Source organism: Pseudophryne corroboree, chromosome 1 (assembly GCF_028390025.1).
Source record: "Pseudophryne corroboree isolate aPseCor3 chromosome 1, aPseCor3.hap2, whole genome shotgun sequence".
Classification (NCBI taxonomy): Eukaryota; Metazoa; Chordata; class Amphibia; order Anura; family Myobatrachidae; genus Pseudophryne; species Pseudophryne corroboree.
This window is the reverse complement of record NC_086444.1, coordinates 623,264,785-623,291,752: the sequence shown is the minus strand read 5'-3', so window position 1 is coordinate 623,291,752 and position 26,968 is coordinate 623,264,785. Positions and strand designations below refer to the sequence as shown.

General features: G+C 48.1%; 1 protein-coding gene across 1 annotated transcript in view; it reads right to left on the bottom strand.

The window, feature by feature from the left end:
* Positions 1-1,600: 1,600 nt before the first annotated feature.
* CDC34 (cell division cycle 34, ubiqiutin conjugating enzyme) overlaps positions 1,601-26,968 on the bottom strand; it is a 78,707-nt gene continuing 53,339 nt past the window's right edge. Inside the window, exons 4-5 of the mRNA XM_063914475.1 lie at positions 24,685-24,819; positions 1,601-1,884 (exon numbers count right to left, since the gene is read on the bottom strand). Coding sequence (XP_063770545.1) covers positions 1,668-1,884; positions 24,685-24,819 — 352 coding nt within the window. The 3' untranslated portion in view covers positions 1,601-1,667. The remainder of the gene's footprint in view (positions 1,885-24,684; positions 24,820-26,968) is intronic.

The following is a 26,968-nucleotide window of genomic DNA, read 5'->3' as shown; positions in this document are numbered from 1 at the left end:
TCCAGCAGAGCTGTGAGGGAAAATGGCGCCAGTGTGCTGAGGGAGATGGCTCCGCCCCTTTTTCGGCTGGCTTTCTCCCGCTATTTTAATAATTCTGGCAGGGGTTAATAGACACCTATATAGCCCCTGGGGCTATATATGGTGTCAGTTTGCCAAGGTGCTTTTTTATTGCTGCTCAGGGCGCGCCCCCCCCCCCCCCCAGCACCCATCAGTGACCGCAGTGTGTGGTGTGCATGAGGAGCAATGGCGCCCAGCTGCAGTGCTGTGCGCTACCTTGGAGAAGACAGAAGTCTTCAGCCGCCGATTTTCCGGACCTTCTTGCTTCTGGCTCTGTAAGGGGGACGGCGGCGCGGCTCCGGGAACGGACGACGAGGTCGGGTCCTGTGTGCGATCCCTCTGGAGCTAATGGTGTCCAGTAGCCTAAGAAGCCCAAGCTACCACCACTTAGGTAGGTTCGCATCTTCTCCCCTTAGTCCCTCGGTGCAGTGAGCCTGTTGCCAGCAGGTCTCACTGTAAAATAAAAAACCTAAACTATACTTTCTTTCTAGGAGCTCAGGAGAGCCCCTAGCGTGCATCCAGCTCGGCCGGGCACAGAAATCTAACTGAGGCTTGGAGGAGGGTCATAGGGGGAGGAGCCAGTGCACACCAGATAGTCCTAATTCTTTCTTTAGATGTGCCCAGTCTCCTGCGGAGCCGTCTATTCCCCATGGTCCTTACGGAGTTCCCAGCATCCACTAGGACGTCAGAGAAATTATGTTTATATGTCTTCCTTATGTTCAATTATGTGGTGAAGGACAAGATTCACTTCTGTTTGTCCACATATGTTATGATTGACAGCCACCAGCACTGGTTTTGCCTATTACATTGACAATAGTTTGAATTTGTCCTGGACTACCAACCTAGGGCACCCCTGCAAGTGTCCCGCGGCACCCCAGGGTGCCACGGAACAGTTTGAGAACCACTGGTATAGATCATAGTTAACAATTCAGTTGTCATGTATGTATGTATGTATGTATGTATGTATGTATGTATGTATGTATGTATGTATGTATGTTTGTTTGTTAATAGACAAATGCATTGTTTTCACTTTTTTATTAAATACTTAAAATAAACCAGAAAAACAGCAAAAAAATCCATCAACCGAGAAATAAATCAAAACCACACAATACTGTTATCTACTAAATCACCCAATAAAAAAAGTACAGTGTGTGACAAATCTAGAGTAGCAGAAAATCACCACAACCAAATCGATCCTCTTCACCTTACACCCAAACCCAGAAAACAAAAAAGCAACCAAATAAAAAAATAAAAACAGCCCACACCCTCCCTCAAAGCCCCATTTCAGCCCTGCACTGCAGCCTGAAATAGCAGAGGTAATGGCTGGGAAGTTAGTTTAGCAGCAGGACTTGCAAAGCACTCTACTGCCATCCTGTGGCACAAACTTGTACTGCAAGCATTAAGCCACCCTTCTCTACCATAGCTCAAGCATCCTTGGTTTGTCAGCTGGGTATGGCAAAGCCTTAAAACTCCTTTATTTCTCTAGCACCACTAACACTACGTGACAAGTAGTAAACTGCCCAAGGAAATAAAGAGTGGAAAATAAACAGTGTCTATTTTATTATTGAGGAAAAATGGAAGGAGGCAGATCCTGGAGAGTACATGTGACGTCAGGATTCTTCATTGCCAGAATCATCCTGGTCTTCATAGCAACTGTCATTCTCATTCTCCTCCTCCAGGTCATCCTCTTCATAGTAGTCATCATAGAAAAGGTCAGATCCCTCATCTGGAGCTGGAGCCTTGGTTTTCACACAATATTCAGCCAGAGTGGTGGGGACCTTCACTCCATCGTGTTCAGCATCAGCCTTTGTAGTGAGAACTTGCTTCCTAGGAGATTTAAATAAAAAGGAGAATGAAGGCTAAGAAGTGGAGTTCAGCAAGTATGGCAGGGATGTGGAACCTTCGGCCCTCCAGATGTTGTTGAACTACATATAACAGCATGCATTGCTATAGTTTTGCTATTTGGCCATGCAAAAACTGTTGCAGGGCATGCTGGGATGTGTAGTTCAACAACAGTTGGAGGGCCGAAGGTTCCCCATCCCTGAAGTATGGTGTCACAACTGCATTTTGGAACAAGCGTTTCATGCAAGGGCATAGCTACCATTGGTGCAGGCAGTGCAGCTGCTATGGGGCCCACTTTCCCTGTCAAAGTTACATGTGTTATATACATTTTTCTCCATTGGGTGGTACGTAGGGTTCCTTTCAAACTTTTTCCTTGTGGCCTGCAATATATCTAGGTATGCCCCTGGACCTGCTCATTGTAGTGTGGTATAAAATGAACTGGAGGGCATTTTAATGTTATATAATATGAACCGGGGCACTGTAATGAGGCACAATATGAACGGGGAACACTATATATCAATGTGAATTTGGGGTACTGTGCGGCATAATGTGTACTGGCAGCTCTGAAATGTGACATAGGGTGAACTTAAGCACTCCTGCGATTCATAAAAGAAACTAGGGCACTACTACGGGGAATTACATTAAATAAGGCTCTACTATGGTTCAGAAAATGAACTAGGGCACTATTATAGGGCATAAAATTAACAACTGCTGCAAAGAAGTGTCTCTCTAGAAGCATTAGGACAGGGGCTTCTTCAAAATGTTGCTATGGGGCCCACAAAGTTCTGGCTACGCCCCTAGTTTCATGGGTCAGTGAAGAGCAGCAGATATCTACTGATAACTCATATTGCTAGAGTGTGTGGTATTGCCTCAATGCGGTACTGGCCATTTCCAAACCCTTTATCACTTGCAATTGCAAAAAATATATATCTAAAATGTTGCCGAGATACATTACTATTACAATGGACGCAAGACAGACTGCCACAAGTCATAAAAAGCTATTGAAACATCAAAAACAGATTTTCCCTAGGAGATAAAAATAAAAGGCCCCAAAATACAGTCATTCAAAACCCTTTCTGAGCAACCGTAAGCTGCAACAAGCATTTACTAAAGCTACTAATACGACCACGACTTATGTAGAAAGGAAGATTTTGGTACTTACCGATAAATCTCTTTTTCGGAAGCCATAGGGGACACTTGCACACTTCAAGATGTGGGGTGATGATGGTGGTGTATTGGGAGCTGGCAATTTAAATAATCTAAAAAGTGAAACCGGCTCCTCCCCCTCTATCCCCCATCATCCCTCAGTTATGAATTAGCCGAGAGAAGACGGGAAGAAGAGAACAGAAACTATACAAGGGAAGAGAGCATATAACAAACACAACAAAACAGCAACAAGCAAGGCAAGAGAACAGCAACAGGCGGGCGGCCAGTGTCCCCTATGGCTTCAGAAAAAGGGATTTATTGGTAAGTACCAAAATCTTCCTTTTTCTGTCAGCCCCTAGGGGACACTGGCACACTTCCAAGACTGTGGGGACGTCCCAAAGTTTCCCCCCTGGGCGGGAGATCACTGAGGAACTTGCAAAACAAGATGGCCAAACCGTGAAGATGAAGCCGCAAAAATATCAAACTTATAGAATTTGGTAAACGTATGAATACTGGCCCAAGTGGCTGTTCTACAGAGTTGGGACGTGGTAGCCCCCCTACTAGCGGCCCACGAAGAACCAACTGAGCGTGTCGAATGGGCAGCAATGGATAATGGAGGTCGCCTAGATTGATGTATATAGGCCTGACAAATAGTCAACCGAATCCAGCGGGCGAGGGTCTGCTTAGTAGCAGGCCACCCACTACGCGGGAGATCATAGAGTACGAACAAAGCATCAGTCTTTCGCAACGGAGCTGTACGTTCCACGTATGTCTTCAATGTTCTCACTAAATCCAGAGAAGATGATGTCCCAGAATCCTCTTGCAAGGACGGTACCACAATAGGCTGATTGATATGAAAGGCAGACATGACCTTGGGAAGAAAGGAAGCATGTGTTCTCAACTCTGCCCTATCAAGATGAAAACTCAAGTAGGGAGGCATACAAGACAAAGCACTTAATTCAGACACCCTCTGGGCTGAAGCTATGGCCAGTAGAAAAACAGTCTCAGTCTTCCAAGTGAGATATTTAAGACCTGCTTCTTCCAAGGGTACAAAACAGGGTGACTAGAGATAATCCAGCAACAGGTTTAAATCCCAAGGAGCTGTAGGAGGTACAAACGGAGGCTGTACCCATAGGACACCTTGTAGGAAAGTTTGCACATCCGGTAGAAGCGCCAGGCGTTTTTGAAAGAAAACAATAAGGCAGACACCTGAACCTTTAAGGATCCTAGACGAAGTCCGGAATCCAAACCTGCCTGAAGAAAGAGCAAGAACTTTTTGAGACACGAAAGGACTCCGATTGAAACCCTTTTCAGTCACACCAAGAGATATAAGACCGCCAGATGCGATGGTAATGGGCTGCCGTCACAGGTTTTCGTGCACACAACATAGTGGAAAGAACACATTCCGGAATCCCCTTGCCTTTTAACATGTCTGCCTCAAGAGCCATCCCGTTAAAAGTAGCCGTAGTAAATCTGGATGTACGAAAGGCCCTTTCTGGAGAAGATCTGGACGCAGAGGGAGAGGCCAAGGATCATCCGCTAGCAGAAGACGCAGGTCCGAAAACCAAGCTCTGCAAAGCCAATCTGGTACCACCAAAATCACAGTGATTGACTCCCCTTTGATTCTCTTGAGAATTCGAGATAATAGAGGGAACAGAGGAATCGCGTATACCAGGTCGTACGGCCAAAGCACGGCTAGAGCATCTACAGCTTCCGCTTGAGGATCCCGTGTTCTGCAGATGTATCGAGAAAGCTGATGATTGAGGCGGGACGTCATAAGATCCACCTCTGGACAACCCCAACGCCGTGTCAGGGCAGCGAACACCTCTGAGTGAAGTGCCCATTCTCCCGGATGTAGATCCTGATGGCTGAGGTAGTCTGCTTCCCAACTGTCCACTCCCGGAATGAATACTGCAGAGAGAATTGCAGTGTTGCATTCTGCCCATTGGAGAATGAGTGTCACCTCTCGCATCGCTTGGCGACTGCGAGTTCCTCCCTGTTTGTTTACCTACGCAAAGGCAGTCGCGTTGTCCGATTGAACCTTTACTGCCTTGGATCGAACAATGTGGGCAGCTTGCATCAGCGCATTGTAGATCGCTCTCGGTTCAACACATTTATTGGCAACAGTGATTCCTGTGGAGACCAGCGGCCCTGAAGATGAAAGTCCAAGACAACCGCTCCCCATCCCCTGAGGCTGGCATCTGTTAGAAGAGTCCAGTTCCATACTCTGAAACGCCTGCCCGCAGTGAGATTGTGCAACTGGAGCCACCAAAGAAGGGACAGTCGTGTCTCTGGAGATAGACGAACAAATTGTTTAAGGTGGAGATGCGACCCCAACTATTGATGTAGCAGATCCAGCTGGAAAGGCTGTGAATGAAAACACCCGAACTCCAGAGTTTCGAAGGCAGCTACCATTTTCCCAAGCAACTGAATGCATAAATGGGCCGATACCAGTCGTAGCCTGAGAACAGCTTGGACCAACCTCTGTATACTCAGAGCCCTGTCTTTTGGCAGAAAAACTCTCTGTACGTTGGTGTCCAAGATCACACTGTGAAACTGGATTCGCTGCGACGGTTGCAAGTTGGACTTTCGAAAATGGATTATCCATCTGTGCTCTACTAACACATTGTATGTTAATAGAGCATGCTCCTGGAGAATGAGATCGGATGGAGCCTTGAGGAGGAGGTCGTCTAGGTATGATATTATTGTGACTCCTAATGACCTGAGGTGAGCAATCATAATTATTAATAAGTTAGAAATTGATTCAATGATTTTAGGCTCAGGATAGGTCTTATCGTGCCATCTGGATTTGGAACTACAAAAAGATTGGAATAACAACCTTTTTGCGCTGAAGTGGTGGAACCGGCATTAATACTGCCGATTCCACTAAGTTCTGTATTGCACCTTGAAGGGCTAACCGTTTTTCCAGAAGAATTGGAAGAATTGTCGTAATATACTTCTTTGGTGGTAAAACTTTGAAATCTAACTTGTGCCCTCGGGCAATAATATTGCGAATCCATGCATTGTCAGATGTTTTGAACAAGGCAGTTTGAAAATTTCTAAGCCACGCTCCCACCGTTTTTGTGCCCCGGTGGCAGGGGGACGTCATGCCACGGTCTTTTCTGCAGGCTTGGGGTCCTGCTTACGAGCAGCGACTGGCTGTTTGCCGTGACCTCTGCATCAAGGTAGATTTACCCCCGTAGCTTGCGAAATTAACGTATCCAGCTTTTTTCCAAAAAGAATGTCACCTGTAAACGGCAGTGCCTTCGCCGCTGTCTTGAACTCCGTATCTACCTGCCATGACCTTAGCCAAAGGACTCTTCTGGCAGCAATAGTAGAAACTGAGATTCTCAAATTCACTTGGCAGATATCTCTAGCTGCTTCCCCTAAATATACAGCAGACTCCTTAATGTGTTCCGCTGGGATAACTATTTCCTCTACCGGAACTCCATTCTGTAAATCCGTACTTAACTTAGTGGCCCAATGCTCCACTGCTTTGTTCACCCATGAGCTCACCAAGGCTGGTCGAAGGGATACACATGCAGCTGAATAAATGGATTTCAGAATGGTGTCCGGTTTCCGCTCAGACAGGTCTTTCAAGGAAGTTGCACCCGTACAGGTAATGCAGTCTTCTTTGCCAGTCGAGAGAGAGAGAGAGAGAGAGAGAGAGAGAGAGAGAGAGAGAGAGAGAGAGAGAGAGAGAGAGAGAGAGAGAGAGAGAGAGAGAGAGAGAGAGAGAGAGAGAGAGGAGTCCACCCGAGGTGACTTTTCCCACTTATCCATCAATGACGATGGAGATGGATAAATACTTACAAATCTCTTAGGCATCTGAAAACGTTTGTCTGGGTTTTCCCATGCCTCGGTCAGTTGATCACGCTTTTTTTGAAAAAATTAGATTTTAAACCTACCGGTAAATCTTTTTCTCCTAGTCCGTAGAAGATGCTGGGGACTCCGTAAGGACCATGGGGTATAGACGGACTCCGCAGGAGATATGGGCACTATAAAGAACTTTAGAATGGGTGTGCACTGGCTCCTCCCTCTATGCCCCTCCTCCAGACCTCAGTTAGAGAAACTGTGCCCAGAGGAGATGGACAATACGAGGAAAGGATTTTGTTAATCTAAGGGCAAGATTCATACCAGCCCACACCATCCACACCGTATAACCTGGAATATACGCAACCAGTTAACAGTATGAACAAAAAACAGTATCAGCTAAAGACTGATCTCAACTGTAACATAACCCTTATGGAAGCAACAACTATATACAAGCCTTGCAGATTTTGTCCGCACTGGGACGGGCGCCCAGCATCCTCTATGGACTAGGAGAAAAAGATTTACCGGTAGGTTTAAAATCTTATTTTCTCTTACGTCCTAGAGGATGCTGGGGACTCCGTAAGGACCATGGGGTTTATACCAAAGCTCCAGACCGGGCGGGAGAGTGCGGACGACTCTGCAGCACCGACTGAGCAAACGCAAGGTCCTCATCAGCCAGGGTATCAAACTTATAGAACTTTGCAAAAGTGTTTGAACCTGACCAGGTAGCTGCTCGGCAAAGCTGTAAAGCCGAGACGCCTCGGGCAGCCGCCCAAGAAGAGGCCACCTTCCTAGTGGAATGGGCCTTTACCGAATTTGTTAACTGCAATCCAGCCGTAGAATGAGCCTGCTGAATCGTGTTACAGATCCAGCGAGCAATAGTCTACTTCGAAGCAGGAGCGCCAACTTTGTTGGCTGCATACAGGACAAACAGTGCTTCTGTTTTCCTAACCCGAGCCGTCCTGGCTACATAGATTTTTAAGGCCCTGACTACATCAAGGGGCTTGGAATCCTCCAAGTCACCCGTAGCCACAGGCACCACAATAGGTTGGATCATATGAAATGAAGAAACCACCTTGGGCAAAAATGGAGGACAAGTCCTCAACTCTGCTCTATCCACATGGAAGGTCAAATAGGGGCTCTTGTGAGACAAGGCCGCCAATTCGGACACCCGCCTTGCAGATGGCAAGGCCAACAACATGACCACCTTCCAAGTGAAAAATTTTAATTCAACCGTTTGAAGAGGCTCAAACCAGTGAGACTTCAGGAACCGTAACACCACGTTAAGGTCTCAAGGTGCCACTGGGGGCACAAAAGGAGGCTGGATATGCAGCACTCCCTTTACAAAAGTCTGGACATCTGGGAGAGAAGCCAATTCCTTCTGAAAGAAAATAGAAAGGGCCGAAATCTGTACCTTAATGGAGCCTAATTTTAGGCCCATATCCACTCCTGTCTGTAGAAAGTGGAGAAAACGGCCCAGATGGAAATCTTCCGTAGGAGCATTCTTGGCTTCACACCAAGAAACATATTTCCTCCAGATACGGTGATAATGTTTTGCCGTCACCTCCTTCCTAGCCTTTATCAGAGTAGGGATGACTTCCTCCTGAATACCTTTCCCAGCTAGGATTCGGTGTTCAACCGCCATGCCGTCAAACGTAACCACGGTAAGTCTTGGAACACGCAGGGCCCCTGTTGTAAACAGGTCCTCCCTGAGAGGAAGAGGCCATGGATCTTCTGTGAGCATCTCCTGAAGATCTGAATACCAGGCCCTTCGAGGCCAATCTGGAACAAATGAGGATTGTTTTCACTCTTTTTTGTCTTATGATTCTCAATATTTTTGAGATGAGAGGAAGAGGGGGGAACAAATAGACCGACTGGAACACCCAAGGTGTCCACCGCTACTGCCTGAGGGTCCCTTGACCTGGCACAATACCTCCGAAGCTTCTTGTTGAGGCGTGACGCCATCATGTCTATGTGAAGTATTACCCAAAGACTTGTTATCTCTGTAAAAACGTCTTGATGAAGTCCCCACACTCCTGGATGGAGATCGTGTCAGCTGAGGCAGTCTGCTTCCCAGTTGTCCACTCTCGGAATGAAGACTGCTGACGGAGCGCTTACGTGATTTTCCGCCCAGCGGAGAATCCTGGTGGCTTCCGCCATTGCCACTCTGCTCCGTGTCCCGCCTTGGCGGTTCACATGAGCCACGGCTGTGACGTTGTCTGATTGAATCAGAACCGGTAGGTCACGAAGAAGATTCTCCGCTTGTCGTAGGCCGTTGTATATGGCCCTCAATTCCAGTACGTTGATGTGTAGACAAGCCTCCTGGCTTGACCATAGCCCCTGAAAATTTCTTCCTTGTGTGACTGCTCCCCATCCTCGGAGGCTCGCGTCCGTGGTCACCAGAATCCAGTCTTGAATGCCGAACCTGCGACCCTCTAGAAGGTGAGCACTCTGCAGCCACCACAGTAGAGACACCCTGGCCCGAGGGGACAGGCTTATCTTCTGATGTATTAATAGTTGGGACCCGGACCACTTGTCCAGGAGGTCCCACTGAAACGCCCTTGCATGAAACCTGCCGAAGGGGATGGCCTCGTAGGCTGCCACCATTTTCCCCAGAACTCGAGTGCATTGATGAACAGACACTCTTTTTGGTTTTAGCAAGTCTCTGACCATGTCCTGGGCTTTTTTCCATCGGGAGAAAAACCCTATTTTGTTCCGTGTCCAGAATCATGCCTAGGAATGATAGTCGAGTCGTTGGAATCAATTGTGACTTTGGCAGATTGAGAATCCAACCGTGGTGTTGTAGCACTCTCAGGGAGAGCGACACGCTCTTCTGCAATTGATCTCTCGATCTTGGTTTTATCAGGAGATTGTCCAAGTATGGGATAATTGTGACTCCCTGTCTGCGCAGGAGCACCATCATCTCCGCCATCACCTTGGTGAAAATCCTCGGGGCCGTGGAAAGCCCAAACGGCAACGTCTGAAACTGGTAATGACAGTCCTGTACAGCGAATCTCAGGTACGCCTGATGAGGAGGATATATGGGGACATGAAGGAATGCATCCTTTATGTCGAGTGACACCATAAAATCAAAGTAGGTCTGCTTCTCTCTCCCCAGTCCCACGATGCAGGGAGCCTGTTGCCAGCAGTGCTCCCTGAAAATAAAAAACCTAATAAAATTCTTTATCAGAGAAACTCAGGAGAGCTCCCCTGTAATGCACCCACTCTCCAATGGGCACAGGATCTAACTGAGGTCTGGAGGAGGGGCATAGAGGGAGAAGCCAGTGCACACCCATTCTAAAGTTCTTTATAGTGCCCATATCTCCTGCGGAGCCAGTCTATACCCCATGGTCCTTACAGAGTCCCCAGCATCCTCTAGGACGTAAGAGAAAGTATGTGACTGATGAACGCTGTTTTCTACCAAATAAAGCCGTATCTGGCGAATCCAGTGCCGTAGCTTCGGAGATGTTCAAAACCTGTTTTATTGCTAAAATCAGAGGTTCAACCCCTTGGGAAGATTCCGGAGAAAATTCCTCGTCCGCATCAGTAATCTCTCCCAACTCCTGTTCATCTTCTTCAGCTTCGTCTGGAGAGACGCGTTCTTCTCCAGATTCATCGGACTGCAGAAATAATGGTACTGGACGCTTCTTTCCCGTAAACACTGCCTGAGGCTGTTTTTCCAAGCGCTCTGAAAGACCCTCAACTGACTTGGTTAGTCCTGCTACCCAGGTCGGTTCCGTAGCAACAGAGGGGACATCTTATGAGGAAAATCCGTCACCGTCTCACGAGTTTTCCGTAAAGCAGCCAACTCAGAATGTAATTGAGAAATGGTTCCTGTGAGCGCTACCCAAGGGGGAAAATCAGTGTCTTGGGACGGACTAACTAATGTAACCTCTGAAGCACATGCTTCACATGAGGAGTCATCTGTGTGAGCTTTTTTATTACACTTAGCACAGACAAATAGTTTTTGTGATGCCATGTTCGCTGGTCCCTTGCCTGCCATTGAGACGGCCAGCGTAGAGGCACAAACAATTAACACCAACACTCTCAAAAATAGAGACGGAGAGAGATATCAGAAGGATAGAGGGAGGTATATAATGCATTACTCCCCTATACTAAACTCCCTCAGTCACAAGCCTGTATTCTATGTGCAGGCTTTAATCTGGCAGTTTAGAGACACATGCACCTGTCTGTACAAGGTGGAGAGAGAATAAACATTGTTGCCATTGAAAGAACTGACTAGCTGAGTAGAGCTCCTTTTGTATGAGTGATAGGCTGAAAGCCTGCCACAACTCCGCCCCCCATGTAGTAGCAAGCATCTGAACTATAACCATAAACGCCATCTTGAAAGTCTTCATTGCACTATGAAAGTCCCACATGCTGTGCACTATGTCACGCTTCCCATGTACTACAGGCGCCACATGCTGCCGCTCAATGCGGACATCCGAGTCCCCCCTCGCTGTGTAGCGGCTCACCGCGGCCATCTGAGCTGGACAGTCTCCAGCCATCAGCAGCGCTCACCACGGCCACTGTGCCCCTCGTCTGTGCAGCGCAGCCGCGAACTGCACGGGGAACCGCACCATTGCAGCGGGGATCTCTCACTAGCTGTGCAGAGTTCCACCGAGCCAGAGCCCACCTGTGGTCTGGGGGAGGGGGGAGGGGAGACATAGCCGCTGAGCGTGGGCGCTGGGGGAATGAGCCCTCATCCAATGTCTGGACCTCAGGAGGATTCAGTCAGTGCTCTGTGGAAAATCAGTGCTTCTCTGTTAAGCGCTGTTTTCCTATGCAGTGTGATGCTGCTGATGCTGGGCCCAGACCCCACTTCTCATTCTAAGTGGCGAAGGGTCTCCTGAGGTCTAGGAAACTAAGTCCCTTAAAATAATAAAGAAGGTAAATTAAAATAAAGTAAAATACATAATCTGAGCTGGAGCTCAGTAAGTTGTGACCGGCTCCTGTGGCACAAATTCAAAACTGAGGGATGATGGGGCATAGATGGGGAGGAGCCGATTTCACTTTTTAGATTATTTAAAGTGCCAGCTTCCAATAAGCCACCATCATCACCCCACAGTCTTGAAGTGGGCCAGTGTCCCCTAGTGGCTGACAGAAAAACATAGAATTTTACGGCATATTAGTACCAGTTGGCCTATCTGGTATGCCCCTTTAACCATATTGTTACCTCAAACCCTATTTGATCCTATTTGTATAAAGATAGGTTGTGCGAGTCTACTAAGTACTGAAGGATTCAAGTGACTGATAGAGATATTGGGAACTCAGGGCCTAATTCAGACCTGATCGCAGCAGCAAAATTGTTCTCTAATGGGAAAAACCAAGTGCAGTGCAGGTAGGGCAGATGTAACATGTGCAGAGAGTGTTACATTGGGGTGGGGTGTGTTCAAACTGAATACTAAATTGCAGTGTAAAAATAAAGCAGCCAGTATTTACCCTGCACAGAAACAATATAACCCACCCAAATTTAACTCTCTCTGTACATATGTACATGGTTTTGCCCATTAGAGAACAGTCTGAATTAGGCCCTCTGTCCCTACTGAAGATTGGGGAAACTTGTGGAAGATAGAAGGAGTGGCTTTATACGGATTAGTGAAAAGTAGCAGTCTGCTGAAGTTGTGGGTGTAGGTAAGGGTGGACTGCAAAAAGCACTCTTATACAGCTTAGAATATCTAGTGAGGAACAATGGGGGACATTCAGGTGCAGTTGTACCCGAGACTATTGGTACAAAGTACAGATTTTCGGTACTTTGCGCATGCGCAGGACCCATTCTGCGTGTGCGCCAACGGGTCCTGCGGCATTGGACGCAGGCTGGCATCAGACTGTCAATGACAGTCTGATGCTGTTCTGGGGGCGGTGACAGGCTCCGTTTGGACAAACAGAGGCGTGTCATTGCCATTTAGGGGGTGGGAAGAGGCTAGTGATCTCTGTCACAGGACAGAGATTTCCTGGCCTCTACGACGGGGAACTTGCATGGCACCATGGGTGCTGCAAGCCGCCCAATGGTGGTTGCTTTCATCTGATGCGGTGTCCTAGGAAGCAGGGAAGATGCATGTAACAGAGGCCTCCTGCTGCATGTACACGCAGCAACAGCTACTCCAACCGCACCTGAATGACCCCCAAAACATGCAATCACAATAAGTAGTAACAAGTTGGGCAGTTCTCCTCTATTTCGCTCATTGGCTGCCGATGACATTCAATAGACATGGAGTATTCAAGAAATACACTTGGTATAATACTACCACATTTTAAATATGTTTAAATGTTTCTAAAAGTCTGCAGAAGTATGAAGGATTCTAAGAAGCCAAAGTCAATAGAAACCTAGAAAATAATAAGAATTTACTCACCGGTAATTCTATTTCTCGTAGTCCGTAGTGGATGCTGGGAACTCCGTAAGGACCATGGGGAATAGACGGGCTCCGCAGGAGACTGGGCACTCTTTAAAGAAAGATTAGGTACTATATCTGGTGTGCACTGGCTCCTCCCTCTATGCCCCTCCTCCAGACCTCAGTTAGGGAAACTGTGCCCGGAAGAGCTGACATTACTAGGAAAGGATTTGGAATCCAGGGTAAGACTCATACCAGCCACACCGTACAACTCGTGATAACTATACCCAGTTAACAGTAAGAATGACAACTGAGCCTCACTGAACAGATGGCTCAGAACAATAACCCTTTAGTTAGGCAATAATTATATACAAGTATTGCAGACAATCCGCACTTGGGATGGGCGCCCAGCATCCACTACGGACTACGAGAAATAGAATTACCAGTGAGTAAATTCTTATTTTCTCTGACGTCCTAGTGGATGCTGGGAACTCCGTAAGGACCATGGGGATTATACCAAAGCTCCCAAACGGGCGGGAGAGTGCGGATGACTCTGCAGCACTGAATGAGCAAACTCAAGGTCCTCCCCAGCCAGGGTATCAAACTTGTAGAATTTTGCAAACGTGTTTGATCCCGACCAGGTAGCAGCTCGGCAAAGTTGTAAAGCCGAGACCCCTCGGGCAGCCGTCCAAGAAGAGCCCACCTTCCTCGTGGAATGGGCCTTTACTGATTTAGGATGCGGCAGTCCAGCCGCAGAATGTGCAAGTTGAATCGTGGAGCAGATCCAGCGAGCAATAGTCTGCTTAGAAGCAGGAGCACCCAGCTTGTTGGGTGCATGCAGGATAAACAGCGAGTCAGTTTTTCTGACTCTAGCCGTCCTGGAAACATAGATTTTCAGGGCCCGGACTACGTCCAGCAACTTGAAGGCCTCCAAGTCCCGAGTAGCCGCAGGCACCACAATAGGTTGGTTCAAATGAAACGCTGATACCACCTTAGGGAGGAATTGGGGACGCGTCCTCAATTCTGCTCTGTCCATATGGAAGATCAGATAGGGGCTTTTACAGGACAAAGCCGCCAATTCTGACACCCGCCTAGCCGAAGCCAAGGCCAAAAGCATGACCACTTTCCACGTGAGATATTTTAACTCCACAGTCTGAAGTGGCTCAAACCAATGTGAGTTTAGGAAATCCAACACAACGTTGAGATCCCAAGGTGCCACTGGGGGCACAAAAGGGGGCTGAATGTGCAGCACTCCCTTAACAAACGTCTGAACTTCAGGCAGTGAAGCCAGTTCTTTTTTGAAAGAAAATAGAGAGGGCCGAAATCTGGACTTTAATGGAACCTAATTTTAGGCCCATAGTCACTCCTGACTGTAGGAAGTGCAGAAAACGACCCAGCTGAAATTCTTCTGTGGGGGCCTTCATAGCCTCACACCAAGCAACATATTTTCGCCATATGCGGTGATAATGCTTTGCTGTCACATCTTTCCTAGCTTTTATCAGCGTAGGAATGACTTCAACCGGAATGCCCTTTTCAATCAGGATCCGGCGTTCAACCGCCATGCCGTCAAACGCAGTCGCGGTAAGTCTTGGAACAGACAGGACCCCTGCTGTAGCAGGTCCTGTCTGAGAGGCAGAGGCCAAGGGTCCTCTGAGATCATTTCTTGCAGTTCCGGGTACCAAGACCTTCTTGGCCAATCCGGAACGATGAGTATAGTTCTTACTCCTCTCTTTCTTATTATCCTCAGCACCTTTGGTATGAGAGGAAGAGGAGGGAACACATAAACCGACTGGTACACCCCATGGTGTCACTAGAGCGTCCACAGCTATCGCCTGAGGGTCCCTTGACCTGGCGCAATATCTTTTTAACTTTGTGTTTAGGCGGGACGCCATCATGTCCACCTGTGGCCTTTCCCAACGGTTTACAATCAGTTGGAAGACTTCTGGATGAAGTCCCCACTCTCCCAGGTGGAGGTCGTGCCTGCTGAGGAAGTCTGCTTCCCAGTTTTCGACTCCCGGTATAAACACTGCTGACAGTGCTATCACGTGATTTTCCGCCCATCGGAGAATACTTGTGGCTTCTGCCATCGCCATCCTGCTTCTTGTGCCGCCCTGTCGGTTTACATGGGCGACCGCCGTGATGTTGTCTGACTGAATCAGCACCGGCTGGTTTTGAAGCAGGGGTCTTGCCTGACTTAGGGCATTGTAAATGGCCCTTAGTTCCAGAATATTTATGTGTAGGGAAGCCTCCTGACGACCATTGTCCTTGGAAGTTTCTTCCCTGAGTGACTGCCCCCCAACCTCGGAGGCTTGCATCCGTGGTCACCAGGACCCAGTCCTGTATGCCGAATCTGCGGCCCTCTAGAAGATGAGCACTCTGCAGCCACTACAGCAGAGACACCCTGGCCCTCGGGGACAGGGTGATCAGCCGATGCATCTGAAGATGCGATCCGGACCACTTGTCTAACAGATCCCACTGAAAGATCCTTGCATGGAACCTGCCGAATGGAATTGCCTCGTAAGAAGCTACCATCTTTCCCAGGACTCGCGTGCAGTGATGCACCGACACTTGTTTTGGTTTCAGGAGGTCTCTGACCAGAGATGACAACTCCTTGGCCTTCTCCTCCGGGAGAAACACCTTCTTCTGTTGTGTGTCCAGAACCATACCCAGGAACAGCAGACGCGTCGTAGGAACCAGCTGCGACATTGGAATATTCAGAATCCAGCCGTGCTGTTGAAGCACTTCCTGAGATAGTGCTACTCCGACCAACAACTGCTCCCTGGACCTCGCCTTCATAAGGAGATCGTCCAAGTATGGGATAATTATAACTCCCTTCTTTCGAAGGAGTATCATCATTTCGGCCATTACCTTGGTAAATACCCTCGGTGCCGTGGACAGACCAAACGGCAACGTCTGGAATTGGTAATGGCAATCTTGTACCACAAAACGGAAGGTACACCTGGTGAGGAGGGTAAATGGGGACATGCAGGTACGCATCCTTGATGTCCAGTGATACAATAACCTCCCTGAGCGATTCCATTTTGAACTTGAACCTTCTTATATAAGTGTTCAAGGATTTTAAATTTAGAATGGGTCTCACCGAACCGTCTGGTTTCGGTACCACAAACATTGTGGAATAGTAACCCCGTCCCTGTTGAAGGAGGGGAACTTTTATTATCACCTGCTGGAGGAACAGCTTGTGAATTGCCGCCAGCACTACCTCCCTGTCCGGGGGAGTAGCTGGCAAGGCTGATTTGAGGTAACGGCGAGGGGGAGACGTCTCGAATTCCAGCTTATATCCCTGAGATACCACTTGTAGAACCCAGGGAGCCACCTGTGAGCGAACCCACCGGTCGCTGAAGTTCCGGAGACGGGCCCCCACCGCACCTGGCTCCACCAGTGGAGCCCCAGCGTCATGCGGTGGATTTAGTGGAAGCAGGGGAGGATTTCTGTTCTTGGGAACTGGCTGTATGGTGCAGCTTTTTCCCTCTACCCCTGCCTCTGGGCAGAAAGGACGCGCCTTTAACCCGCCTGCCTTTCTGGGGCCGAAAGGACTGTACCTGATAATACGGTGCTTTCTTAGGCAGTGAGGGAACCTGAGGTAAAAATGTCGACTTCCCAGCTGTTGCTGTGGAAACGAGGTCCGAGAGACCATCCCCAAACAATTCCTCACCCTTGTAAGGCAAAACCTCCATGTGCCTTTTAGAATCCGCATCACCTGTCCACTGCCGAGTCCATAATACTCTCCTGGCAGAGATGGACATTGCATTTATTCTAGATGCCAGCCGGCAAATATCCCTCTGTGCATCTCTCATAGATAAGACTACGTCTTTAATATGCTCTATGGTTAGCAATAGTGTCCCTGTCAAGGGAATCAATGTTATCAGACAGGGAATCAGACCACGCTGCTGCAGCACTGCACATCCATGCTGAAGCAATAGCAGGTCTCAGTATAGTACCTGAGTGTGTATATACAGACTTCAGGATAGCCTCCTGCTTTCTATCCGCAGGCTCCTTTAAGGCGGGCGTATCCTGAGACGGCAGTGCCACCTTTTTTGACAAGCGTGTGAGCGCTTTATCCACCCTCGGGGACGTCTCCCAGCGTAACCTGTCCTCTGGCGGGCAAGGGTACGCCATCAGTAACTTTTTTAGAAATCACCAGTTTCTTAACGGGGGAAGCCCACGCTTCTTCACACACTTCATTCAACTCATCTGATGGGGGAAAAACCACTGGTTGCTTTTTCTCCCCAAACATAATACCCTTTTTAGTGGTACCTGGGTTAATGTCAGAAATGTGCAACACATTTTTTATTGCCGTAATCATGCAACGGATGCCCCTTGTGGAATGTGTATATGTCTCATCCTCGTCGACACTGGAGTCAGACTCCGTGTCGACATCAGTGTCTGCCATCTGAGGTAGTGGGCGTTTTTGAGCCCCTGATGGCCTTTGAGACGCCTGGGCAGGCACTGGCTGAGAAGCCGGCTGTCCCACGGCCGTTACGTCATCCAGCCTTTTATGTAAGGAGTTGACACTGTCGGTTAATACCTTCCACATATCCATCCACTCTGGTGTCTACCCCTCAGGGGGTGACATCACATTTATCGGCACCTGCTCCGCCTCCACATAAGCCTCCTCAGACATGTCGACACAGCCGTACCGACACCGCACACACACAGGGAATGCTCTGACTGAGTACAGGACCCCACAAAGTCCTTTGGGGAGACAGAGAGAGAGTATGCCAGCACACACCACAGCGCTATATAACACAGGGATATTACACTACACAAAGTGATTTTTCCCTATAGCAGCTATAATACACAGTATTGCGCCTAAATTTAGTGCCCCCCCTCTCTTTTTTACCCTATTGAGCCTGGAAACTGCAGGGGAGAGCCTGGGGAGCGTCCTTCCAGCGGAGCGGTGAAGAGAAAATGGCGCCCCTTTTTCGGCGGGCTTCTCCCGCTCTTTATATTAATATTATGGCAGGGGATTTTTACACATATATAGTTTATTAGACTATATTATGTGTATTTTTGCCATTTGTAAGGTAATCTAATTGCAGCCCAGGGCGCCCCCCCCAGCGCCTTGCACCCATCAGTGACCGGAGTATGTGGTGTGCATGGGGAGCAATGGCGCACAGCTGCAGTGCTGTGCGCTACCTTAATGAAGACCGGAGTCTTCAGCCGCCGATTTTGTCCTCGGAATCTTCTGTCTTCTGGCTCTGCAAGGGGGACGGGGGCGCGGCTCCGGGACCGGACGACCGAGGCTGGGCCTGTGTTCGATCCCTCTGGAGCTAATGGTGTCCAGTAGCCTAGAAGCCCAAGCTAGCTGCAAGCAGGTAGGTTTGCTTCTCTCCGTTAAGTCCCTCGTAGCCGTGAGTCTGTTGCCAGCAGATCTCAATGAAAATAAAAAACCTAATAAATACTTTCTTTACTAGAAGCTCAGGAGAGCCCCTAGTGTGCAACCAGCTCGAGCCGGGCACAGATTCTAACTGAGGTCTGGAGGAGGGGCATAGAGGGAGGAGCCAGTGCACACCAGATATAGTACCTAATCTTTCTTTAAAGAGTGCCCAGTCTCCTGCGGAGCCCGTCTATTCCCCATGGTCCTTACGGAGTTCCCAGCATCCACTAGGACGTCAGAGAAAAAATAAGAATTTACTTACCGATAATTCTATTTCTCGTAGTCCGTAGTGGATGCTGGGGACTCCGTCAGGACCATGGGGATAGCGGCTCCGCAGGAGACAGGGCACAAAAATAAAGCTTTAGGATTAGGTGGTGTGTACTGGCTCCTCCCCCTATGACCCTCCTCCAAGCCTCAGTTAGGATACTGTGCCCGGACGAGCGTACACAATAAGGAAGGATATTGAACCCCGGGTAAGACTCATACCAGCCACACCAATCACACCATATAACTTGTGATCTGAACCCAGTTAACAGTATGACAAACGTAGGAGCCTCTGAACAGACGGCTCACAACAAATAACAACCCGATTTTTTTGTAACAATAACTATGTACAAGTATTGCAGACAATCCGCACTTGGGATGGGCGCCCAGCATCCACTACGGACTACGAGAAATAGAATTATCGGTAAGTAAATTCATATTTTCTCTAACGTCCTAAGTGGATGCTGGGGACTCCGTCAGGACCATGGGGATTATACCAAAGCTCCCAAACGGGCGGGAGAGTGCGGAGGACTCTGCAGCACCGAATGAGAGAACTCAAGGTCCTCCTCAGCCAGGGTATCAAATTTGTAGAATTTTGCAAACGTGTTTGCCCCTGACCAAGTAGCAGCTCGGCAGAGTTGTAATGCCGAGACTCCCCGGGCAGCCGCCCAGGATGAGCCCACTTTCCTTGTGGAATGGGCCTTGACAGATTTAGGTTGTGGCAAGCCTGCCACAGAATGTGCAAGTTGAATTGTGCTACATATCCAACGAGCAATCGTCTGCTTAGAAGCAGGAGCACCCATCTTGTTGGGTGCATACAATATAAGCAGTGAGTCAGACTTTCTGACTCCCGCCGTTCTTGAAATATATATTTTCAATGCCCGGACCACGTCCAACAACTTGGAATCCTCCAACTCGTTAGTAGCCGCAGGCACCACAATAGGCTGGTTCAGGTGAAACGCTGACACCACCTTAGGCAGAAAATGAGGACGCGTCCGCAGTTCTGCCCTGTCCGTATGGAAAATCAGATATGGGCTCTTATAAGATAAAGCCGCCAATTCTGATACTCTCCTGGCTGAAGCCAGGGCCAGTAGCATGGTTACTTTCCATGTAAGATACTTCAGCTCCACCGATTTGAGCGGCTCAAACCAATGGGATTTGAGAAAATCCAAGACTACATTAAGATCCCACGGTGCCACTGGGGGCACAACCGGGGGCTGTATATGTAGTACTCCTTTTACAAAAGTCTGGACTTCAGGAACTGAAGCCAATTCTTTCTGGAAGAAAATCGACAGGGCCGAAATTTGAACCTTAATGGACCCCAATTTGAGGCCCATAGACAATCCTGTTTGCAGGAAATGTAGGAATCGACCCAGTTGAAATTCCTCCGTGGGGGCCTTCCTGGCCTCACACCACGCAACATATTTTCTCCAAATGCGGTGATAATGTTGTGCAGTCACCTCCTTCCTGGCTTTTACCAGTGTAGGAATGACCTCTTCCGGAATGCCTTTTTCCTTTAGAATTCGGCGTTCAACCGCCATGCCGTCAAACGCAGCCGCGGTAAGTCTTGGAATAGACACGGTCCCTGCTGAAGCAGGTCCCGTCTTAGAGGTAGAGGCCACGGATCCTCCGTGAGCATCTCTTGAAGTTCCGGGTACCAAGTTCTTCTTGGCCAATCCGGAGCCACTAGTATCGTTCTTACTCCCTTTTGCCGTATAATTCTCAGTACTTTTGGTATGAGAGGCAGAGGAGGGAACACATACACTGACTGGAACACCCACGGTGTTACCAGAGCGTCCACAGCTATTGCCTGAGGATCTCTTGACCTGGCGCAATACCTGTCCAGTTTTTTGTTGAGGCGGGACGCCATCATATCCACCATTGGTTTTTCCCAACGGTTCACAATCATGTGGAAGACTTCTGGATGAAGTCCCCACTCTCCCGGGTGTAGATCGTGTCTGCTGAGGAAGTCTGCTTCCCAGTTGTCCACTCCCGGAATGAATACTGCTGACAGTGCTATCACATGATCTTCCGCCCAGCGAAGAATCCTTGCAGCTTCTGCCATTGCTGTCCTGCTTCTTGTGCCGCCCTGTCTGTTTACGTGGGCGACTGCCGTGATGTTGTCCGACTGGATCAACACCGGCTGACCCTGAAGCAGGGGTTTTGCCAGACTTAGAGCATTGTAAATCGCTCTTAGCTCCAGTATATTTATGTGAAGAGACATCCCCAGGCTTGACCATACTCCCTGGAAGTTTCTTCCTTGTGTGACCGCTCCCCAGCCTCTCAGACTGGCATCCGTGGTCACCAGGACCCAGTCCTGTATGCCGAATCTGCGGCCCTCTAACAGATGAGCACTCTGCAACCACCACAGAAGAGACACCCTTGTCCGTGGCGATAAGGTTATCCGCTGATGCATCTGCAGATGCGATCCGGACCATTTGTCCAGCAGATCCCACTGAAAAGTTCGTGCGTGGAATCTGCCGAATGGAATCGCTTCGTAAGAAGCCACCATCTTTCCCAGGACTCTTGTGCATTGATGCACAGACACTGTCCCTGGTTTTAGGAGGTTCCTGACAAGTTCGGATAACTCCCTGGCTTTTTCCTCCGGAAGAAACACCTTTTTCTGAACCGTGTCCAGAATCATTCCCAGGAACAGCAGACGTGTTGTCGGGGTCAACTGAGATTTTGGAAAATTCAGAATCCACCCGTGTTGTTGCAGCACTACTTGGGTTAGTGCTACTCCGTCCTCCAGCTGTTCTCTGGACCTTGCCCTTATCAGGAGATCGTCCAAGTAAGGGATAATTAATACGCCTCTTCTTCGCAGAAGAATCATCATTTCGGCCATTACCTTGGTAAAGACCCGAGGTGCCGTGGACAATCCAAACGGCAGCGTCTGAAACTGATAATGACAGTTTTGCACCACGAACCTGAGGTACCCTTGATGTGAAGGGCAAATTGGGACATGCAGGTAAGCATCCTTTATGTCCAGGGACACCATAAAGTCCCCTTCTTCCAGATTCGCTATCACTGCTCTGAGTGACTCCATCTTGAACTTGAATTTTTGTATGTACAGGTTCAAAGATTTCAGATTTAGAATAGGTCTTACCGAGCCTTCCGGCTTCGGTACCACAAATAGCGTGGAGTAATACCCCTTTCCCTGTTGTAGGAGGGGTACCTTGACTATCACCTGCTGAGAAAACAGCTTGTGAATGGCTTCCAATACCGTCGCCCTGTCTGAGGGAGACGTTGGCAAAGCAGACTTTAGGAACCGGCGAGGGGGAGACTTCTCGAATTCCAACCTGTAACCCTGAGATACTACCTGCAGAATCCAGGGGTCCACCTGTGAGCAAGCCCACTGTGCGCTGAAATTCTTGAGTCGACCCCCCACCGTTCCTGAGTCCGCTTGTAAGGCCCCAGCGTCATGCTGAGGGCTTTGCAGAACCCTGGGAGGGCTTCTGTTCCTGGGCAGGGGCTGCTTGCTGCCCTCTCTTACCCCTTCCTCTGCCCCGAGGCAGATATGACTGTCCTTTTGTCCGCTTGTTCTTATAGGAACTAAAGGACTGCGGCTGAAAAGACGGTGTCTTTTTCTGTTGGGAGGGGGTCTGAGGTAAAAAGGTGGATTTTCCGGCAGTTGCCGTGGCCACCAGATCCGATAGACCGACGCCAAATAATTCCTCCCCTTTATACGGCAATACTTCCATATGTCGTTTGGAATCCGCATCACCTGACCACTGTCGCGTCCATAAACTCCTTCTGGCAGATATGGACATCGCATTTACTCTCGATGCCAGAGTGCAAATATCTCTCTGCGCATCTCGCATATAAAGGAAAGCATCCTTTAATTGCTCTATAGTCAATAAAATACTGTCCCTATCCAGGGTATCAATATTTTCAGTCAGGGAATCCAACCAGACGACCCCAGCACTGCACATCCAGGCTGAGGCGATGGCCGGTCGCAGTATAACACCAGTATGTGTGTATATACTTTTTAGGGTAGTTTCCAGTCTCCTATCCGCTGGATCCTTGAGGGCGGCCGTATCAGGAGACGGTAACGCCACTTGTTTTGATAAGCGTGTGAGCGCCTTATCCACCCTAGGGGGTGTTTCCCAGCGCGCCCTAACCTCTGGCGGGAAAGGGTATAATGCTAATAACTTTTTTGAAATTAGCATCTTTCTATCTGGGTTAACCCACGCTTCATCACATACATCATTTAATTCCTCTGATTCAGGAAAAACTACAGGTAGTTTTTTCACCCCCCACATAATACCCCTTTTTGTGGTACTTGCAGTATCAGAGATATGCAAAGCCTCCTTCATTGCCGTGATCATATAACGTGTGGCCCTACTTGAAAATACGTTTGTTTCATCACCGTCGACACTAGATTCAGTGTCTGTGTCGACCGACTGAGGTAAAGGGCGCTTTACAGCCCCTGACGGTGTCTGAGACGCCTGGGCAGGTACTAACTGGTTTGCCGGCCGTCTCATGTCGTCAACTGATTTTTGTAATGTGCTGACATTATCACGTAATTCCATAAACAAAGCCATCCATTCCGGTGTCGACTCCCTGGGGGGTGACATCACCATTATCGGCAATTGCTCTGCCTCCACGCCAACATCGTCCTCATACATGTCGACACACACGTACCGACACACAGCAGACACACAGGGAATGCTCTTATCGAAGACAGGACCCCACTAGCCCTTTGGGGAGACAGAGGGAGAGTTTGCCAGCACACACCCAAGCGCTATAATATATATGGGAACAACCTTATTTAAGTGTTGTTCCTTATAGCAGCTTAAATATATCCAATATATCGCCAAAAAATGCCCCCCCTCTCTGTTTTACCCTGTTTCTGTAGTGCAGTGCAGGGGAGAGTCCTGGGAGCCTTCCTCACAGCGGAGCTGAGCAGGAAAATGGCGCTGTGTGCTGAGGAGAATAAGCCCCGCCCCTTATTTCGGCGGGCTTTCCTCCCGTAGATTTAGATAACTGGCATGGGTTAAATACATACATATAGCCTTAATGGCTATATGTGATGTATTCTTTTGCCTTAAGGTATTAAAATATTGCTGCCCAGGGCGCCCCCAGCAGCGCCCTGCACCCTCCGTGACCGCTTGGTGTGAAGTGTGTGACAACAATGACGCACAGCTGCAGTGCTGTGCGCTACCTTCATGAAGACTGAAGAGCCTTCTGCCACCTGTTTCCGGACCTTCAATCTTCAGCATCTGTAAGGGGGGTCGGCGGCGCGGCTCCGGGACGAACCCCAGGGTGAGACCTGTGTTCCGACTCCCTCTGGAGCTAATGGTGTCCAGTAGCCTAAGAATCCAATCCATCCTGCACGCAGGTGAGTTGAAATTCTCTCCCCTAAGTCCCTCGATGCAGTGAGCCTGTTGCCAGCAGAACTCACTGAAAATAAAAAACCTAAAAAACTTTTTCTAAGCAGCTCTTTAGGAGAGCCACCTAGATTGCACCCTGCTCGGACGGGCACAAAAACCTAACTGAGGCTTGGAGGAGGGTCATAGGGGGAGGAGCCAGTACACACCACCTAATCCTAAAGCTTTATTTTTGTGCCCTTTCTCCTGCGGAGCCGCTATCCCCATGGTCCTGACGGAGTCCCCAGCATCCACTTAGGACGTCAGAGAAAAATGCATTATAATTTTGATTAAGTAGCTTTAAGCACATTTATCACATGTCTGGGGATTGTTATTTCAACTGGAAGATGTCCATGGAGCTGAAAGCATTGGATGTATTTATAGGATTGTAGACAAAGTGAAAGAAAACATAAAAGTTCTTTTCCAGCTACTAAGATTATTTACAAAATTGTCATCACCTCACCGGATAATGTCGGTATACTCGCGATCGCGTCCCTTACTTTCCTTCCATTTTCGGTACATAACAGATGCATCCACATTGGCTGGGGAGAAAGTGTTTGGCTCATTTAGTAGAGAGATGACACTGAGTAGTATCGTCCTGTGGAGAATAAGACAGAACATAAAAGTTTAAGTAAAAAAACAAAAAGGTTTTTAATCAATGGATTTAGGTAGCTAAATGTACAATGAACACACTCATTAAGGCCGCTTACTAGTAATTGTGCACTATTTATTAATAAAACAATGAAATTACTATCTCAAGTACAAATATTATAACCACAGGTGTCCAAAAACAAAAACTTACAAGAAAGGATTGCTGACAGAAAGAGGGACAGGAGGGAAAAGGGGTATGGATGGTGTAGGGGGAAAACATTTTGAATAACCAAAATGAAGAGAAACAGATTTTTAGCTCTAAATGCATTATGACTATATGGGGTATTTAGCTCGGTAGAATGTCTCATGGTGCAGTGCGAAGATTCACAAATCAGGGTTAAATCCCACAGCTTTTCCAGGTTCAATAAATAAAAATGGAGCTTTTACTGTCACTTTACAGCACTGAATGAAAATCAAAACAGCTTATCCTTCACTCAGGACACTTCTTAGCCCCTCTCTACAACAGGAAGCTAATCTGCAAGCAAAGCATCAGTCTTTTGCGCCCCATCTCTCACATGTATGGGTTCTTAGCCTGTCCTCCGCAATTCCACATATTTCTGGTCCTCTCTGCATCATGCAGATCTAGACACTGATCTAGATTGTAAACATAATGAGATAATAAGAGGTGCTACCACGCAGACTTGCAGTTCCACAAAGAAAAAGAAAAAAAAAGAAAATGCAGGTGCACACCCTAAGTAATGCGGATGAGAATAATTATAATGAACTCTGCAACATAAGAGTAAGTTTGAGGTGCTTAGCATATATTTGTCCAAAATATGGGCCGCTCACCAACCGCAGGCAGGTGACCTCATCTGGTGGATCCCTAACACTGAAGTTCAGGTGCAGGGCACAGAAACCCCCAGGCCAGCACAAGCCAAATGCCAAAGACATTACACTAGTGATAGGTTTAAGTGTTAAAAAGGGTTACACTAGTAAGAAGCAGCAGAATATGTGCAGAGTATTACATAGGTGAGGTAACAATTACAGTGTTAAAAAGTGTTACATTGGTAACAATTAGGTGGTAAAAAAGTGCTAGATATACTGCTGTATTCAAGAAGTGTCGGAAGCTGCCAACTTGTCAGAAAGATGGCAGCTTCAGACAGATTTAGGTCGGAAGGGGCTCCGACCTATTCATTAGGGCCCCGTGTGTTCCGACAAGTCGGGAAAGCCGACTTGACGGAATACACGCGGATCGGCGGCTTCAGCCGTCAAGCCGCATCTATTGTCGGAAGCACGGCCAAACCAGACAGGTTTTAGCCCCGTTTCCGACAAGGTCAGACTTTTAAAAAAAAAGTCGGATTGGCAGGGTCGGGAACGAGCCAAACCTGTCGGGTTTGGCCACAGCACTGAATACTGACCTGTTGGATCCTTTCCATCGGAAAGGATCTGACAGGTATTGAATATACCCATAAATGTTACAATATGATGCCCCAAAGCAAGCCAGGCCACACCAACCTAGTGGGCTTCATGCCCCGAACTCATCTATAAAACTGCCAAATTGTATACATTCAGGACCATTCATAGTGCATTTTCCAACAAGCAGTCTAATGCCAGAGATCCATGGTAAAAAAAAACCACAAAAAAAAACCACACACGCTTGGGCAGGTTGGATGGGAGCTAATCCAAGCTGAAGGAGTCTCCACCTTCAAGTGGGAACATGTACCCAACCTAGAATATTAGGTAGGAGGTGGATGCTTTGAATGCACATCCTAATTCTAAACATAATGGTGTAGTGTGTGGCCTGGCTGCTTTTGGGCATCATGCTGTAACATTTAATCTAGCACTTTTTTAGCACCTCCTTTTGTTTGTGGGGGTGGGGGGGGTGGTCCTGTGCCCTGCACTTGAACCTTAGTGTTATGGACCCACCAGATGAGGTCACCTGGTTGAGGTTGGTGCTAGATGTGAAGAACAGCGACAAGGGGCTCCTTTGGAATGAATTTCCAAGTTTAAATATTTGGGGATCTGGATTATGTCATCTGTATCAGATTCTGTCCCACTTAATGTCCAGCCACAAATTGATTATCTGAAATCCAAACTCCATGTCTGGAATAAACTCCCATTGATCATTACAGATCATTTTTATATGTTATACAGCA